The 19,346-nt window shown below is 55.7% G+C and overlaps 2 protein-coding genes across 2 annotated transcripts; both read left to right on the top strand.

The window, feature by feature from the left end:
- Window positions 1-592: 592 nt before the first annotated feature.
- Window positions 593-4,515, top strand: CCDC105 (coiled-coil domain containing 105). The gene is made up of 7 exons (XM_049788409.1): window positions 593-1,021; window positions 1,574-1,678; window positions 2,452-2,650; window positions 3,265-3,431; window positions 3,514-3,609; window positions 3,694-3,807; window positions 4,267-4,515. Exons 1-7 carry the CDS (start codon window positions 593-595, stop codon window positions 4,513-4,515), a joined length of 1,359 nt encoding a protein of 452 aa, XP_049644366.1.
- A 9,202-nt stretch (window positions 4,516-13,717) lies between these two features.
- Window positions 13,718-19,038, top strand: CASP14 (caspase 14). Its single transcript, XM_049789281.1, has 7 exons — window positions 13,718-13,749; window positions 16,157-16,229; window positions 17,428-17,577; window positions 17,681-17,906; window positions 17,993-18,124; window positions 18,278-18,381; window positions 18,813-19,038. The coding sequence occupies exons 2-7, from the start codon at window positions 16,203-16,205 to the stop codon at window positions 18,915-18,917; spliced, it is 744 nt and encodes a 247-aa protein (XP_049645238.1). The 5' UTR covers window positions 13,718-13,749; window positions 16,157-16,202; the 3' UTR covers window positions 18,918-19,038.
- Window positions 19,039-19,346: the final 308 nt, after the last annotated feature.

The raw sequence follows: 19,346 nt of genomic DNA, 5'->3' as shown, positions 1-19,346 counted from the left end.
CGCGAGTGTGGCATGATGGGTGGGTGTGCCGTGTTTGTGTGGGGCAGGGTGGGTGGGTGTGACAGGCGTGTGCGTCGGACAGGGTGAGTGCGTAGGACAGAACAGAATGGTCTGCGGGAAGGTGTGAGGTGTGGAAAGTGGGTGTGAGCTAGGCCGGGTGCCTGGACCCTCCGTGGCCTGGAAGTACCTCAAGGGGCCATCACCAGGCTGACGGGGGCTTCCTCCAGGCTCAGGCTTCGGGGATCAAACAGGGACCCGCACGAAGGCCCCACCGAGGCTGGGGGCAGCGCTCGGGACTCTCCGGACATCCCGGAGAGGAGTGGGCACCGGGGCCGCACCCTGGGGAGCTCGGAGCTCGGGCGCAGCGAGGGCGCAGGGTGTGCTCAGCGACTGGGGAGACCCGTCCCGGGGCCGGTGCTGGGTGCCAAGCCCCGCCCCGTTCCAGAACGCTGCCCTCGGCTGCGTCTGTCCCGTCGCGCTGGCAACGGGCTGGACGCGGAGCTCGGCTCTGGGCGCGCACGAAGCAGTCGCTGTGTGAAGGTCCCGCGGCTCCCGGCCAGGGTCCGAGGGCCCGAGGGCGCCGGCGGGGAAGATGCCCGGAGTCCCGCAGGGCCCGGCGGTGTGGGTCGGGGCGGCCGAGTGGCGCGGGGCGGCCGAGGCCACGGTGAGGAAGGCGGAGCGGCTGACGGAGCGCTGCGCCCTGGAGGCCGCGAGGCTGTGGCAGCCCCGCGCCGGCCCGCGCGCCCCGAGCCCCGCGCCGGGCCCCGGCCCCGCGGTGCCGCTGCCCCTGCTCCGCGACGCGCGCGCCCAGCACACGGCCGCCCTGGTGCGGGCCCACGCGCGGGGGACGCGGCTGGTCGCCGCGCGCCTCGGCCGCGCCCTGCAGCAGCTCGAGCGGCAGCTGCGGCGGCTGCTGCGCCAGCGCCAGGCCACGGGCCAGCGGCTGCGCGCCGTGCGGGGCGGCCTCCTGCTCAACCGGCGCAGCGCGCAGATGCGCGGGGCCCGGCCCGAGGCCGAGAAGGTGCGCGCCCGCCGCCGCCCGGGGTCCCCGCCTGGGGCCCGCCCGGGGGACGCTCCCGCCCCGAACAGAGAGGACGGGCCAGGCCGGGCGCACGGGCGCACGCTCCCACGCACACACAAACACACTCGCGCTCACGAACAGACGCACGCACACACAACACACTCGCGCTCACGAACAGACGCACGCACACACAACACACTCGCGCTCACGAACAGACGCACGCACACACAACACACTCGCGCTCACGAACAGACGCACGCACACACAACACACTCGCGCTCACGAACAGACGCACGCACACACAACACACTCGCGCTCACGAACAGACGCACGCACACACAACACACTCGCGCTCACGAACAGACGCACGCACACACAACACACTCGCGCTCACGAACAGACGCACGCACACACAACACACTCGCGCTCACGAACAGACGCACGCACACACAAACACACTCGCGCTCACACTGGCACGCCTGCGCGCCGGGTGGAGAGAGTGGGCGCAGGGAGGCCGCGGGGATCAGCCCTCCGAAGCCTCTCTGCTCGCAGATCCCCGACAAGGCCGACAGCGCGCTCGCCTGGGAGAGGCAGGAGCTGCAGGCCCTGAAGAGCACGATGGAGAAGGACATGGACAAGTCGGAGGCGCTGCTCCAGGTGGGGCAGAGAAGCCCCCGCCCCGCCCCATCCCACCCCCTAACAGGGACCCTGGGCCCGGTCACCCACATACTTCCCAACTCATGCGCTCGGACGGTTTCCTCGGTGCCTGGACAGCCTGGGGGGAGCGCTTGGGCCAGTTCCCTCTGGGCTGAAGAACTCCACTGGGGCTGGGGCCGAAGTGCAGCAGGGAGAGCTTCTGCCTTCTTCTTGGGTTGGACCCCCGGCATTCCACGGCCCCTCCTCCCCGAGCACTGCCAAGGAATGAGTGCCGAGCCCGGAAAAAGCCCTGAGCATCTCCCACTGGGCTAAATATATATATATATATATATATATATATATATATATATATATATATATATATATATATATATATATATATATATATATTAGGGGCCACAGTGATAAACACAGTGGTAGGGCATTTGCAGCCGACCTGGAATGGACCCGGGTTCAATTCCCAGCATCCCATATGGGCTCCCGAGCCTGCCAGGAGTGATTTCTGAGTGCAGAGCCAGGAGTAGCCCCTTAGCACTGCCGGGTGTGGCCCCAAAACAACAACAACAACAACAACAAATTCTTTTTCTTTTAACAAAAAATTCTTAAAGAAAAAAAAAGACCCCCTGGGTGGTGAATGGAAGGAAAACAGGGAAGGGCACTGGGGGACGGGAGAGGACACTGGTGAGGGGTTCAGGATTGAGAGGCTGTAGACCTGAATGAAACCCAACCCCAGTCCCCTGCTTCCCACTCTCCTCTCCTCTCCTCCTTCACAGACCCTGGCTTCCTGCCGGGACGCGGTGCAGTTCAACTATCGTGAGAGGGCCCAAGTGTTGGACCTCATAAACCAGCCCCTGGACAAGGTTCTGGAGCAGGCCGGCCGCCACTCCTGGCTGGACCTGACCCGCACCCCCACTCCGCAAACCAAGGGCATGAAGACCCCGTCTCCTGACCCCCTGGGTGCCTACACCCCCGGTAGGTGCCCCAGAAAGGACATCAGGTGTGGGGGAGCTCAGGACAGAACACGGCCCTGGCGCCAGAGTGATGGCATAACTTGGAGGGCATTTGCCTTGCACGCGGCCAACCCAGGACAGACCCCGGTTCGATTCCCGGCATCCCACAGGGTCTCCCAAGCCTGCCAGGAGCAATTTCTGAGCGCAGAGCCAGGAGGAACCCCTGAGCGCCTCTGGGTGTGCCCCCTAAACAACGAACAAACAAACAAATGAGAACATGCCCTTTCCAAAGCAGCATGGTCTGCCCTAGATCTCCGAGGCACGGGTGGCGTGGTGGTCGCCTGCAGAGCGAATGGCAAAGGGGAAACCACTGCCCCGTGTTGCTGAAGACGTGGTTCTGGAAGGTTCCTCCGCAGGGGTTCGAAATCAACCTCAGACTCACCTACCACACGGCACCCGTACATGTCCCCCCCCAGGGAGGCACACTAGCACCATGCCCCAGGGGCACCCTGGGGCCCAGCCCCACCACCTCGGAGGCCCAGATCACCCACCCTGAGAGGAACCCGAGGCTGCCAGGGAGGAACAGCGGGCCTGCGAGCCACAGCACCCCTCGTCCCTGTCCGTGCCTGTCCCCAGAGTGCGCAGCGCTGATGCGGGAGGCCACGCGGCTGCTGGCAGAGTCGGCCGACGCCCTGCAGGACCTGGCGGCCAACGAGGCGGCCGTGAGCGCGCAGCAGGAGCAGATGTGCGACCGCGTGTGCTCCACGCTGGTGCAGAAGATGCGCGAGACCACGGAGCTAAAGGTGTCGGTTCGTGGGGCGGGGAAGACCGGGAGAGGGAGGGAGAAAGGGATCCGAAACCTGGGGTCTGCCTGCCCCCCCCCAGGAGAAACTGACCATGGCCTTTGGGCTGATGAGGGGGGCCATCCACCGGAGCAACAAGTTCAATCACGAGATGTCCATCACCCACGGCCTCATCAAGGTCAGGGTGGGGCTGGGGGTAGGGGCAGCCAGCTGGGGTGTTATCTGGGAGACGACCTCACCCGTCTCCACTCTGCACCCCCAGGGCCCCATATCAAAAAAACACCTGGAGGTTCGAGAGAAGCTGGACAGACCCCTGGTTCGTGTGTTCCAGAGGCATGTGGGCACCCAACTCCCCGAGGCCTCGCGCCTGGGCCAGGTACGCCCAATGCAGATCCCTCCCACGGAGTTCTCCCCGAGGACCCATCCCCAGGCACAGCCGGACCCCACCTGGGCTCCAGCTACCTACTGGGAGGCCTGCCCACATCTGTCTGGACGCCGGCTCCTCATCCTCGTCCTCATCCTGGCCCCTCAGGGGCGAGCCCTTTCTCTGGGACCAGAGAGAGAGTTCAGCAGGGCATGTGGCCAATCTGGGTTGGCTCACCTGTACTTACCCCCAGAGGGTCCCTTGAGCACCACCGGGACTGATTCCTGAGCATAGAAACAGGAGTCAGTCCCGAGCAAAGAGCCAGAGGTCAGCTCTGAGCACCTCCGACATTAGTTAATTCCTGAGCACAGAGCCAGGAGTCAGCCCTGAGCACCGCTGGGTGAGGCCCAGAAACCAGACCAAAAGCCCACCGTGCACACACGAACACTCAGTCTGCTGCGCCCCCGACAGGGCACCGACCAGCTGCAGCGCCACATGGCACAGGCGGAGAAGAACCTTTCAGAGCTGCACGAGATGCGGGAGCACCTGGCACGGAGCCTCGCCTGCAAGAAGCTGGCGCAGGAAGTGGACCACAAGGTGGTGCGGCTGCGCCTTCGCCAGCGGCCCATGCTCCAGTGCTCCGCAGCAGCCCCGCGACAGGGACAGGGACAGGGAGAAGACAGGGAGCCCCACTCCCCTCCGCCGCCCCCACCGCCCTGAGCCCGAGCTCCACAGTCGGGGCCAAGCGCCCCATCCTTCCTGTGCCCCGACCCCTCTCAGTGCCCCTTAGCCTGACAATAAAATATAATAAAGGACCTTAATCTGGGGCACAGTGATAGCACAGCGGTAGGGCACTCACTTTGCATGTGGCCAACCCTAGATGGACCCAGGTTCTATCCCTGGCTTCCCAGAGGGTCCTCCAAGCCTGCCAGGAGCAATTTCTGAGCGCAGAGCCAGGAGGAACCCCTGAGCACCTCTGGGTGTGCCCCCCCCAAACCAAAACAACAAAAGCCCAACCCCCCCATAGAGGACCTTAATCTGGGGCACAAAGGGGAAGGTATTTCCACTGCACGTGACAGATCTGAGCTCGATCCCGGCATCTCTTAGAGACCCCCAAGCACCACCAGGAGAGATGCCTGAAGAGCAAGTCCAAGTGTCTAAGTGGCCTGAAAACCAGAGGGAAAAAAAACAATAAGGAAGCATAATCTTGAAAGAGGCAGAGTTACATGGAGCCTCCTTCGGAGGCCTCTTTCCCAGGATCAGTGGGCAGTGAAGGAAGGGTCTGGGCACTGCTGAGGAGACGCACAAGCGCAGAGCCAGGAGTCATCTGTGAGCACCACTGCAGAGAAAGTCCTCAGTGCCCGTAAGCAGGTGCCAAGCCCATGGAAGGAAGGCAGAGGGGCTGGCATCTTCAGCCCAGGTGCTGCAGCCTGTGGTGTGGACAGAACTCGGGGCTCCCATCAGCTGAACTGGGGCCCCTTTTCATGGTGTCTGTTGGGACTCTGCTCAGGAAAAGCTGATTCTCCAGATCCCAGCACAGCGCTCTCTCTCTCTCTCTCTCTCCTCTCTCTCCCCTCTCTCCCCCCTCTCTCTTCCTCTCTCTCTTCCTTATCTCTCTCCCTCTTTCTCTCTCCTCTCTCTCCTCTCTCTCTCTTACACACACACACACACACACACACACACACACACACACACACACACAGCCATCCCCGGCAATGCTCAGTTCCTCCTGGCTCTGCGCTCAGGAATCCCTCCTGACAGTGCTCAGAGACCCTATGGGAAGCTGAGGATGGAACCTGGGTTGGCCATGCACAAGGCGAGCATCCTCCCTGTCATACTGGCATTCTGGCTCCATCTTCTGTTTCTGGTGCCAGGAAACTGCTCTAAGGTCAGCAGGAGTAACCTCGACAGCACACCATGGATCGGGGACAAGGATGAGGCTGGGAGCTTCTCAGAGGGAACAAGCCAATGTCTACACAGACAGACACACAGAGATGAATTCAGGCAGACACACAGATGCAGACACATGGTAGACAGAGGCAAAGATGCACTCAGACACAGATACACACCAGACAGGGACAGCATTCAGGCAGCTACACAGACACAGACATGCAGACAGACACAATCAGGCAAACGCACATGCAGATAGATACAGGCACAGATGCACTCAGGCAGACACATAAACACAACCAGGGAGAGACACGCATTCATGCAGAATTCTATTCAGCCTCACCCAGAGCGGGAGACAATGTCTTTTAGAACAAGCTGCTGATTTGCAACAGAGGAAACAGATTCCAAAGCATTCATTTAAGGCAACAATAAAGATGCTAATTTCTCACCTCCTGGCTGAACAGGAAAACACACGTGCGTGTACACACACACACACACACACACACACACACACACGTGTGTCTGAATAGACCTGAGTGTGTTTGAAGCCTCAGCAGACCCAGAAGAAGCCCCCTGACTCCCCACCTGACGCTCTGCTGCCCTTATCCAGAAACCACTGGGGTGGGGAGACAACTCCTTTCAACCTTGCCAGACCCCTTACAAACCCTTTCAATCCCGCCTACTCAGTCTGTCCATCCACATGCCCCTGGCAACCCTCAGCTGACAGCCCAGCAGCTGGCAGGGCAGTGCAGGGCACCCAGCGATGTGAGTGGGTGAAGCAGTGGGCTCCAAACAAAGCTGTGAGCCACCAGCGATGGGCTGAGGGCAGCCAAGGGCAGTACGTGTGTATGTCTGAAGCCCGAGCTCCTTCCCCAGCATCACCTGGCATGGCACCTTGCCCTGGACATTGCCCATTGCCAATACTGTCAGGAGCATGCCCATTGGCCCAAAGAAAGGGTGGGGCTGCCCCAGCTGAGCGGGGAGGGCAGGGTGCCCCTGTGTGAGCAGTCGGCTGAAAGGACCCAAGGTTAGGGCAGCCACCTCTGTCCCTGAGGTCTCAGATCAGTGGGCTCGGGCTCAGACTGGGTCAAAATCTCACAGCATCTCAGGCCTCTGGGCCTTAATCTGCCAGCTCCCTGAGTAGAAAGAGGTGGTCTCCTGAGCGGACACCCCCCCTACTCTATAATGGCGGCCTTAGTGTCCCCAAGGGGCCCTGTTCCAGAACTGTCCGTGTTCCTGTCCTGTCCTCAGGGGCACTGCTGGCTTGTGCCATCGGGCTGGATAATGAGCCTCCTATCTTCAGTCTGGCACCTCATTAGTAACTTCATGCGACATCTTGAAGTCATTAAGGTTGTGTGAACCCTGGGCCAGCCCATCCTGGCATCACCTCACGCAGGGCCACCGCCTAGCCCTGTGCCTGTCCAGGAACCACGTAGAGCCCAGCGGCTGAGTGCAACCCTCCCAGGTCCCACCGAGAGGCAGGTGTGTGCATGCAGGCCATGACATGCAAAGCCTGGGGCCCATCTCTCCCCATCCTCCTCCTCCTCTTCCCCTCTACTTTCTCCTCTTCCTCCTCCACTTCCTCACCTTCCTCCTCCTCTTCCTCTTCTTCTTCTTCCTCCTCTATTTCTTCCTCTTCCTCCTCCACATCCTCTTCCTCCTCCACTTCCTCTTTCCTCTTCTTCCTCTTCTCTTCCTCCTCTTTCCCCTCCTCCTCTTCTCCCTCCTCCTCTTCCTCTTCTCTTCCTCTTTTTCCTCCTCCTCCGCTTCCTCTTCTTCCTCTTCTTTCTCCTCTTCCTCTCCTCATCCTTCTTTCTTCAGAATTGCCATGCTGTTGACTTACCACGGGGTGCCCAGACAGGTTGGCATCCAAACAACCCACTGCCCTATCCATGTGCCTAAGACCCATCTGGCAGCTGGCTCCATACCCGACCTTGCTTCCCCATCCCCACTTTGCAAACTCTTACCATTAACTGAAAGAACAGAAGGTCTTGGAAGAGCTTCCCCACTGCAGACAATACCAGGCTGGACTATGACATGTGAACTCCCACAGATGGCCAGGATGACAACATGCCCAGTACCTGTTTTTTGTCTAGAAGGGATCTCTGTACTTTTGCCTGTGCTGCAGGACGCAGGGCCCAAAAGGGTTGCTGCATCCCATGCATCCCACAGCACCGTCGCCTCTAGCCTCCCACAGGACTTCCTGCTGCTGCGGGCTACTGTGGGATTAATTATACGTCCATTCCGTGTCCTGTGTGTCGTGAGCCTAAGCTGAACCTCCCTCAAATTCCGCTTTCCCCCGCTGAATGTCCTCGCTCGGGCCCCAGAAGTGGCTCCCAGTCGGTTTTGGTAGGTGCCTGAGAAAGGCCAGCCGCATTCCTGCGCTGCCCGTTTGATTGCAAATTCCAGAACTTGCCAAACAAAAGTTGATGTATTCAGGGAGGGAAGCAGAGCTCCCCCCAGGCTCCTGGGTGTGCTCCCTTCTGCCAGCCTCAGATCCAGCCCGACAAGTTGCCTCGGAGATGCTGGAGAACGCCTGGCCTCGCCCTCGCAGACTGTGTGTGGTTGTTTACTGGCAAGGAGCCTGCGATGTGGGGCAAACTCCAAGCTAAAATCAGGAAGCCTCAGAGAGGGCCCGGGATGCAGGTCAGTCTGGAACACACTCAGCTGTGGGCTGAAAAAAGGATGGGGGGGGGGGGACTAGGAATGTGGCCCACAGTAGCAGGCTATGATCACTGTAACTGAAAACACCTAGAAAGATGGTGCCAAGGAGCCAAAGCCTGTTCTCACAGAACAGCCCCAGAGATCTAGTAATGGAGTCTCTGCTGAGAAGCTAATCCCAAGCCCCCGAAGGCTGCCTGGGCATCTCACTGCCACCGTAGGACAGCTGCTAACCGTGGCGCAAAGAAACCCTCCTCTGTCCGAGGGGCCAAGTCTCGCCATGCCATGGGCACTGGCCGGCCTGTGGTGGAGCTGGAGGTCCCTGGTGCTGATGGGGCCAGATAGGGCTTGGGCTGAGGTCCACATTCCTCCCCACAAGCACTCCCCCCAGGGTGGCACCTGGAAAAGGCCATTCCTGCGCCTTCTCGGTGGGGCTCTAGGAACTATGGAGACATTGAACGCCTTATGAATTTGTGGAGGGGATTATTGCAGCAACACCTGCTGTGCCCACACACAGCGGCATTCATACAGCTGCAGGCACTTGCCCATACACTGTGCCCACTCTAGGGGGCCCCCCAGGAGGCCACAGGAGGGCAGAGCCTCGGGGTTCATAGCCCTGTGATTCAGCACCAGCTCATTCAAACCTTCAGCACAAACTTCACCCACCTGTGGGCCCACCTGCCCCGGGAAAAGCCCTTTTCAGTCCTGAGCATGGTGGGTGGGACCCTCAGAGGGCCCCAGATGTGTTTCCCCAGATCTGACTGTCCCACTGCAGGGGGACCCATGCTGGTAGGCTGGGGCTGGCCCTGACTGTGATATCCACAAGCAACACCTAGAGCAGATTCTGTTCTCTGTGTCTTCAGCTGTGTGTGTCTTGTATTGTATTCTTGGGGCCTGTGTGTGGCTGTGTTTGTGTTTGTGGCCTGTGTGTAGCTTGTGTGTGTTTTGGGCCTGTGTATGTGTTGGTGTGTGTTTTGGGCCTGTGTGTGGTTTGCATATGGCTTCTGTGTGTACTTGGGGCCTGTGTATGTGTTGTTTGTGTGTTTGGGCCCTATGTGTGTGTTGTATGTGTTGGGGGCCTGTGTGTCTCTTGTATTGTGTATCTGTGTTGGAACATACCTTATTTTACCTGAAACAAAGATCATCCCTGGTTTCTTACTATGTTTGTTTACTACTTGGATTTACCCCCAAACAGAGATTGTCTTACTTGTCAACCTGGGTGGCAAGTTCTGGCAGGCAGCGGGGCCTCCATACTAGAGAGAAGACTGCCAAACTACACGTGTTTCACCCTCTGCCTGGTTTGGATTATTTCATGCATGATCCTGACTCAGACTTGTACACCTGGGACTGAAGATATAGCACCTGGGGTGATTTTACAACTAGCACCTGAATAGCGACCTAGGACCCAGGGACCCCAGAAGAACTCAGTGATGGTGAGCGACTTGTCCTTTGGGTGGATTACCACCATGCCAGCTCCCTCGAGCTGAACTGAATGTGCTGTGCCTTTCACTGGAACATGGGTGACCATGGCTTCTGTTCTGAATGGCTTCATGTTGCTCTGATCCATCTACCTGCATTCCTTACTCTGGATTGTACGTGCCAGGCTCCCTAGAGATTTTCCCGCACACACGCCACAAGAGGGGAAGGTGCCTTCCAGTGGTGATGCGAGTTCTCAATCTAAAGGCCTTCCCCATGCTGATAATTTATCGTTTACTACCAGCATTAAACCAGAGAGATCCCCATCTCCAAAGAGTGAGCCTCTTGCCTTCCTCAGAACCCTGCTTTTTTGACAAGAATCAGGTCCCACCCTAGGGTGGGAGGAGAATACCAAGTAGGGAGTAATCCAATAGACTATCGCCAGATCACACCATAGGGTGGAGTACAATTATTGATTAGGGTAGGATCAGTAACCCAACAATCTGGAACCTGTGTGTGCTTGGGGTTCTGTGTGGTTTGTATTGCATTTGGGGCCTATGTGTGGCTTGTGTGTGCCCTTAGGGCCTGTGTGGATCTTTTTTTAATAATATGAGTGTTGTTGTTGTTGTTATTTTGGGCCATAACCAGTGACACTCAGGGGTTACTACTGGCTTTGTACTCAGAAATTGCTCCTGGCTTGGGGGACCATATGGGACACCAGGGAATCGAACCGTGGTCCATCCTAGATTAGTGTGTGCAAGGCAAATGCCCTACCACTTGCACCCGCTCCGGCCCCTAATTATATGAATTTTTGTTTGTTTTTGGGTCACACCTGGCAACACTCAGGGGTTACTCCTGGCTCTATGCTCAGAAATTGCTCCTGGCAGGCACAGGGGACCATATGGGATGCTGGGGTTCGAACCACCGTCTTTCTGCATGGGAGGCAAATGCCTTACCTCCATGCTGTCTCTCTGGCCCCTATATAAATATATATATTTTTTGGGGGTTTTGGGGCCACACCCGGTGGTTCTCAGGGGTTATTCCTGGCTATCTGCTCAGAAATAGGTCCTGGCAGGCACGGGGGACCATATGGAACACTGGGATTCAAACCAACCACCTTTGGTCCTGGATCGGCTGCTTGCAAGGCAAACGCTGCTGTGCTATCTCTCCGGGCCCCTTATATAAATATTTTAATGCAATGCTTAGCACTTAAAATTAGTAAAGCTTCATTTACATTAAAATTTTATTTAACTAAAAAAAGATGGTTAAGTCCAAGAATTGTACAGTAGTTGACTTCTGCTACTTAATGCTGGTTCTAACTCAGTCCAGTAAGAACTGCATCATTAGCTGTTCTCTTTCGAAACTTAAGGGTCTGGGGAGAATACTCAGAGAGAAGTAAACAAAATACAACCAAATATAGCTGGAGAGATAGTACAGCAGTAGAGCATTTGCCTTGTATGCAGCCAATTCAGGACAGACGGTGGTTCGAATCTCAGCATCCCATATGGTCCCCCGTCCCTGCCAGGAGCGATTTCTAAGCACAGAGCCAGAGGGAACTCCTGAACACTGCGGGGTGTGCCCCCAAAACAAACAAACAAACAAACAAAAAACACAACCAAATATAACTGCACAGTAATTCCTAATAGTTAGAAACCCATCTGGCTAGGCTACAGCCTTTGTGTGTCGTGTGTGTATGGGGCCCGTGTGTGTCTTGTGTGTGTATGGGGCTTGTGTGTGTCTGGTATGTGTGTTTGGGACCTGTGTGTCGCTTGTGTGTGTACCTGGGGCCTGTGTGTCTTGTGTGTGTTTGAGGCCTGTGTGCTGTTTATATTGTGTGTAGGGTCCTTTGTGTGTCTTTTGTATGTATGGGGCCTGTGTGTGTCTTGTTGGTGTGTTTGGGTCTGTGTGGCTTATGTGTGCATCTGGAGCTTGTGTGTGTCTTGTGTGTGTGTTTTGGGGGCTTGTGTGTGGCTTATATTGTGTGTCTGGGGCCTGTGTGTGGCTTGTATGTGTATCTGGGGCTTGTGTGTGGCTATATTGTGTGTTTGGGGCCTGCGTGTGGCTGTTCATAGGCTCGGGCTCTCCAGCTATGACCCACACTCAGCTCCAGGCCAACACGCCCACCCACCTCCTTCCCCAGAGCCTGTCTCCAGGCTGCTGACCTCATGCAGGAAGATTCCAAGAAGGCAGCAGGGCCAGAATGAGCCTCGACATGAGAGGCATTTCCTTCCAGTGAGACCCCAAACACCATCTCAGGAAGAAGCCACCTGGTGTGTCCTGTCTCTGCAGGTAACCCCGTGGCAGCAGTACATTCTGTTGTCCCTGCAGTGGCCAGGCCTCACCTTATTCTCTGTCAGTGGATACCCAGCCTCAGCCCGGCCACTGACAGATGACAAGTCTTGGGACATGGTTGTCAGTGGTACTTGAGCAACGTTGGGGACAATGAGGTTTGCAAGACCTTTTGGTGCTGCTCGAGGTGGCTACAAGGGGTGGGGAGGAGACTGTTTATGCAAACACAGAGCCAGAAGGAAGATGCAGAGATATACATCGACACAGGGAGAGAGCTTTAGGTGGATGGATCCAAGATGATAATGAAGGTGGATGATAGATAGATAGATGACAAAGCCAGATGATAGAGATGTATAGATCCATCGATGGATTAACAGATATGCACTATATATGGTTGTAACATTCGTGGGAGGCAATGCACAAAAATGCCTTAAAATGGCTTCTCGTGGGCCTGGAGAGATAGTACAGGGCGTTTGCCTTGCAAGCAGCCAATCCAGGACCAAAGGTGGTTGGTTCGAATCCCGGTGTCCCATATGGTCCCCTGTGCCTGCCAGGAGCTATTTCTGAGCAGATAGCCAGGAGTAACCCTGAGCACCGCCGGGTGTGACCCAAAAACCAAAAAAAAAAAGGCTTCTCATGGAAGCCGAATAGACACGGCCATATACTGTATAATATGTACCATATGCTGTATGAACAGACACCAAAGAGAAACCAAGACGCTGCTGACATGAGTTCCATCTATAAGGTCCCCTTCAAGAACAGTGTTGCACAACCACGGGTCAGCCTGATGCCTGATATTCTCAAATCAAATGTGAAGAAAAGAATGAGACAGCCCCAGGATTTGGCAATGTGCTGTTGTAATGTGTTAAGACACAGCACTTGCCATCTCTGCCATCTTGGTCATTTTCTCAACAGCATGAAGGTGTGAATTCTGTTATCATTTCAAAAAAATTAAAAGTGCCAGTTGAGATGCAGGTGACACCAAGCATCCATGTTTTGTGAAGCTAAAGGAAGCAGATCTCAGAACAGAGGTGACAGAAGAGAAAAGGAAAAGTTTGTAAAGAGAAGAGAGGAGGGAGGTTTGGGAGTCGGAGAGGAGAGGAAGGACGACTCCTGAGAGGAGAGGGACTGAGACCATGGGAAGGCTGGGCGGACCCTCTGGGCAGTGCTCCAGGATGTGGCCTTCAGGCTGGACCAGACTCCTTGGGCTGTCATTGACCAGGGCTTCCTGCCATAGTGCCACTCCTGCCTGGTATCCCCAGAAATCACTTCTCTGATTCAGTTTCTGTGTTTGCCTCAACCCTGCGCTGGGGCTGTGCGAGCCTGTGAGCTGAGGGACAGGCGGGCTGATGGATGCTGTGGTGGTGATGATGGAAATGATGGGCTGATAAGAGCCTGGGGCTAGGGCTGAGCCAGCTGAGCTGACGCACCTAATCAGGCTGTGTCCTCAGCCTCCCAACGAGGTGTCGGCTGCGCCCCACCAATGCTCATCTTAGCACACCCAGGGGACCTGCTCCATTGCCACACCGAGGGGTGTGTGCTCCCCACAGCAGTCACAGTGACCAGAGAATTTGCTACCATAAAGGACCTAACAAGGCACGAACCTCGCTCAGTCTTCTCAGGAGGTGTCGGGAAGGTCCATGTCCTCACCTCCTCAGGGACAACAGCACTGACTTGGAGGAGCAGCTTCTAGATTCAGTAAGTGACAAACAAGAGTCCTCCATCTTGGTTGCTGTGTCTGGGTCTCTGTGTGTGTGTGTGTGTGTGTGTGTGTGTGTGTGTCTGTCTGTCTGTCTGTCTGTCTGTCTCTCTCTCTCTGTCTCTCTGTCTCTCTCTCCCTCCTACTTGGGCCAGTTTGAACAAAGCTAAAGATTCACCACCCACACTCTTGTTTGTTCACCTGACTTCGTGTCTGCTCCACCTCAACCTCCCCTGTGCCCACGGTCACATGGATTACCCGGTGGACACCAGAACACAGAGCCAGGCTGTCCATCTCAGCACAGTGGTCCTGGGCCAGCCACGCATGTCAGAGCCAAAGGCATAACAAGTCAGAGGAGGCAGAGCTGCGGGAGCCCTGGAAACTCCTGGGGCTGAACCCACCCGCTGGGCCAGGCACTCTGCAGTTGGGAACACTGAGTTGAGTCCAGACAGGGAGCCAGCTGCTCAAGGTCACACAGTTGGAAGAGGCGAGGCAGGACCGGATTCCGGTTAATCTGGCCTCCTTTCCATGTTCTCTCACACGATGCCAGGTTTCTCTTTCCTCACAGCACTGGCTTCAGTGCATGCCTGTGTGTGTGTGTGTGAGTGTGTGTGTGTGTGTGTGTGTGTGTGTGTGTGTGTGTGTGTGACAAAATGAGAGAGAGAGAGAGAGAGAGAGAGAGAGTGATTGTTTCTTTCGGGCATAGACAAAACTACCCCAGGGAAAGAGGCATGTCTATCTTAGGTGGTTTAGTCCCATATTTTGCTGAATAAATATATATGGTGGTGGTGAGATGAAGCAAGTAGATGGATGATGATGGGTATTGAATGAATGATGGGTAGTGAGTGCCTCATTGGATAAGTGGATGGATGAATACTGGATTGATGAATGGGTGGATGGATGAATATTCAACCAATGGGTAGGTGGATGGGTGAATGGATGGATAGTTGGATGGGTATTCAATCAATACATGAATGAAGAGGTAGATCAAACACTAGAACACTGGAGAGATATGGGTCTGGAATCGGATGGTCATCTGAAAAATAACAGAGAGCGAGAGAGAGAGAGAGAGAGAGAGAGAGAGGGAGAGGGAGAGAGACAGAGAGAGAGACAGGGAGAGAGACAGAGAGACAGAGAGAGAGAGAGAGAGAGAGGGAGAGGGAGAGAGACAGAGATAGAGAGACAGGGAGAGAGACAGAGAGACAGAGAGACAGAGAGAGAGAGAGAGAGAGAGAGAGAGAGAGGGAGAGGGAGAGAGACAGAGAGAGAGAGACAGGGAGAGAGACAGAGAGACAGAGAGAGAGAGAGAGAGAGAGAGAGAGAGAGAGAGAGAGAGAGATTTTCAGTAGTTCCCACATTTACCCTTGGTTCCTGGAAAGCCACCAGCTCCAAGGAGATCTGAAAATGTGAGGGGCAGATTTCCTCTCCATCCGAGTATTTAATCTGAGGGAAATCATCACACCGGGAAGGTGGGACCAGCTGGTCTTAACGACAATTCAAGGTGCTACAATTCAAGATGTCTCTCGAGTAACAAAGCTTATAGTGAGTGAGGTATGATGAGTATTCAATCAGTGGATGAATAAAGACATAGATGGCTGGTACTGGATGTATATTGGATGAATGTTCAGTGGAGAATGCCTGGTTGGCTAAGTGGATGATAGATGAATGAATGGATGGAGATTGGATAAATGGATGGATGGATACATGGGATGAGCATTCAATCAATGAATGGATTAGTAGAGAGATGGATAGTGTTGGATGGACATTAGACAAATGATATATGAGGAATGCCTGGTTGGATTATTAGTGGATGGGTGGATGGATGAATAGAAGGATGGATGGATCAATTAATGGTTGACTGATAAATTAATGGGTGTACGGGTGCTGGAGAAATGTATGGATCCACAGGTGATGGTAGATGGAGAGATAAGTGGTTGTTAGGGAAATCTGGCCCAAGTCAGCAGAGAAGGGTTTTGATGAGGAAAGAAGCATTTCAAACTGAGGGGGAATCTAAGAAAAGACAGGGAGGTGAAACCTGTCAAGAAAATTGGCAGAAATCACTGTTCTCAGCCAAGAAGAATTTAGTTGCAGAGATGAGAATGGAGGATCAGACAGATCTTCAGATCCAGGGCAGAGAGAAGGAAGTGGAGGAGCAATTGGAGTTTGAAACAAGGAGGAAACAATTCTTGTCCATATTGATGATCTTCTTATCCCAGTGCAAAGGGCCAGTCAGGAAGGTTCCAGGGATCTGAGGGGCATCGCAGGAGGTGTTTGGGGAGAGGGGATCACCAAACAGCCACTGGGATTCCCTCTGGTGTTGAAAACCTAGATGGAGAAGCTTTCCTGTCCTCTAAGGCTCCCAATATCCCATGGGGACCTTCAACCTGTTTTCTCTTGACCCACCAGGATCACCTGGACAGTTCTAATTGCTGCTCTCGGGACTGCAAGAGACATGAGCAGCCCTCCACCTTTGGAAGAGGTGGGCTGGGGACAGGGGTGGAGTGGGGTGGGGTGGGGAAGATCCAAAGGCATTTGGGAGAGGGGGACTTAAGAAGTCCTGACCCGGGCCGGGAAGGTGGCGCTAGAGGTAAGGTATCTGCCTTACAAGCGCCAGCGTAGGACGGACCGCGGTTCGATCCCCCGGCGTCCCATATGGTCCCCCCAAGCCAGGGGCGATTTCTGAGCTCATAGCCAGGAGTAACCCCTGAGCGTTAAACGGGTGTGGCCCAAAAACCAAAACATAAATAAATAAATGAATAAATAAATAAATAAATAAAAAGAAGTCCTGACCCGGGGGCCAGAGAGATAGCATGGAGGTAGAGCATTTGCCTTGCATGCAGGATGGTGGTTCGAATCCCAGCATTCCATATGGTCCCGTGAGGCTGCCAGGAGCAATTTCTGAGCGGAGAGCCAGGAGTAATCCCTGAGTGCTGCTGGGTGTGACCAAAAAAAAAAAGAAGTCCTGGCCTGGGTTCTGAGATCAGAGAAGTCTTTAGGACCAGAGCAAAACCTCAGAAATAAAGCCCTGACCTGGGGGGGGGCATCTCTGCTATGTCTATTTTAAAATCAAATTCTTTTTTTTTTTTTTTTTTTTTTTTTTGGTTTTTGGGCCACACACGGCGTTGCTCAGGGGTTACTCCTGGCTGTCTGCTCAGAAATAGCTCCTGGCAGGCACAGGGGACCATATGGGACACCGGGATTCGAACCAACCACCTTTGGTCCTGCATCGGCTGCTTGCAAGGCAAACACCGCTGTGCTATCTCTCTGGGCCCAAGATCAAATTCTATGCCATTCAGTACCCAGCTATTTTTTCTGAAAAGAGAAGCTGGCCCCCAAATTCTTCTCTCTCAGAAACTTCAGGTTGGGGTCCAGAGCAATGGCACAACAGTAGGGCGGTTGCCTCACATGCGGTTGACCCGGGATACACCCGGGTTCGATTCCTGGCATCCCATATGGTCCCCCGAGCCTGCCAGGAGTGATTTCTGAGCGCGGAACCAGGAGGAACCCTTGAGCGCTGCGGTGTGGCACAAAAGACAAACAAACAAACAAACAAACAAAAGTCTGAGTCATGTGACCTTTGGGATGGACCTACCCTAAGATCCCTCTTTATCCGAATTCAGCCCCTGCTTCCCATGTCCTCCCCGCTCCCCACCGCTGATGGTGTCACCTTGTTCCAGGAAGTGTATGACATGTCAGGGGCCCGCCTGGCACTGACTCTCTGCGTCACTAAGGCCCGGGAAGGTTGCGAGGCTGACCTGGACGCCCTGGAACGCATGTTCGCCAAACTGGGGTTTGAGAGCACCACGAAGAGAGACCCCACTGCCCAGGTACTGTGTGGCCTCCCCGGGCCAGGGGGGGGAAGGGCCGGAGGTACCTCCCCACCCCACCCCCAGCACCCAAATCCCAGCCTTTGCCCCCCACACACTCCAGCAATTCCACGAGGAGCTGAAGAAGTTCCAGGAGGCCATGGACGCGCGTCAGGACTTCGTCAGCTGCGCCTTCGTGGTGCTCATGGCGCACGGCAGGGAAGGGCTGCTCAAGGGGGAGGACGGGCAGATGGTGGAGCTGCAGCAGCTCTTCGAGGCGCTGAACAACAAGAACTGCCTGGCCCTGAGGGGCAAGCCCAAGGTGTACATCATACAGGCCTGCAGAGGAGGTGGGAGCCCCCGCCCTGGCTGACCCCCATCCCCACCTCCACCCACTCCCCTCTCTGAGTTCCTGAACCTCGTCTTGGAATTTCAGAGCAAAGGGACCCCGGGGAAAGCCTGGGGGGAGCAAGCCCGGGCGATGACCAGCTCGCACTGCTGACCACGGACACTGTGCAGACCATCCCCACCTACACGGACGCCCTGCACATCTACTCCACCATGGAGGGTAGGACACCCCCCGGACATGGAGGGCAAAGCCCCCACCCCAGACATCCAGTGACCTCGTGGCTGCCACCTGCAGACCCCCCTGTGCCCACCTGGTTCTTGGCCCCCGGTGGCACCCACAGAGCCCCAGTCAGTGTGTGGCACCCCTCCCCAGGGTACATCGCCTACAGGCATGACCAGGACGGTTCCTGCTTCATCCAGACCCTGGTGGACGTGTTCACAGAATACCAAGGGCCCATCCTGGAGCTGCTGACTGAGGTGAGTGGCGGCCCCAGCCTCGTGACTATGCCCTCCCCCGTGCCAGGGATTCACCGGAGAAGCCCCCCACATGTATTCACTCTCTATCTCCAACCCCAGGTGAACAAGTCTAAATCAGGGTCGCACATGAAATAATTCAGACCAGGCTGAGGGTGAAACCATGTAATCTGGCCGTCTCCTACCTCATATGGGGAGCCAACTGCCTGCCAGGCTGTTTTTATTGAGTCCAGACACCACCCCAAGTGGGGCAGCTAGGACATAGTCAGAGCAGACAGCTCGGGCTACCCTGAGCCAGTCCCACCCAGGTTTCCGCAGAAGACAATCTTTGTTTTGGGTGAAACCAACTTGTAAGCAGACAGATACAAGGAAACCAGGGCTGATCTTCGTTGGGGCACACCGAGGCCTGAGCCAACAACTGTCTTACCATGCAGGTGACGCGGAGGATGGCCGAGGCGGAGCTCATTCAGGAGGGGAAGCCGAGGAAGGTGAACCCCGAGATCCAGAGCACACTCCGGAAAGTTCTCTATCTGTACTAGGGAGGTGGCCACGGCTGCCCTCTGGAGACCTGGAGGCAGGCCCCTCCCGCTCCCCCAGAACCCTCTCCCCCCGACACAGCGACCTCTCCACCTGTTTCAACCCTCGCGGGTGGGCGTTCACCTTGCACATGGCCAATCCAACTGGGCTCACATCCCCGGCATCCAATGTGGTCCTCAGAGCCTTCTAGCAATGACCCCTGAGTGGAGAGCCAGGAATCAACCCTGTGTGCTCTAGCTGCAGCCCAATAAGCAAACCAAAAATAAAGCCAAAACAACCTGACCTCAAGTCGCCTCCCTTAGACTGCATTCTATACCTCTAATAATGAGACCTGGGGCCGGCGAGGTGGCGCTAGAGGTAAGGTGTCTGCCTTGCAAGCGCTAGTCAAGGAACGGACCTCGGTTCAATCCCCCGGCATCCCACATGCTCCC

Source organism: Suncus etruscus, chromosome 15, assembly GCF_024139225.1.
Source record: "Suncus etruscus isolate mSunEtr1 chromosome 15, mSunEtr1.pri.cur, whole genome shotgun sequence".
Lineage (NCBI taxonomy): Eukaryota > Metazoa > Chordata > Mammalia > Eulipotyphla > Soricidae > Suncus > Suncus etruscus.
Note: the sequence above shows the minus strand (reverse complement) of the source record. Positions and strands in the feature narration are given on the sequence as shown.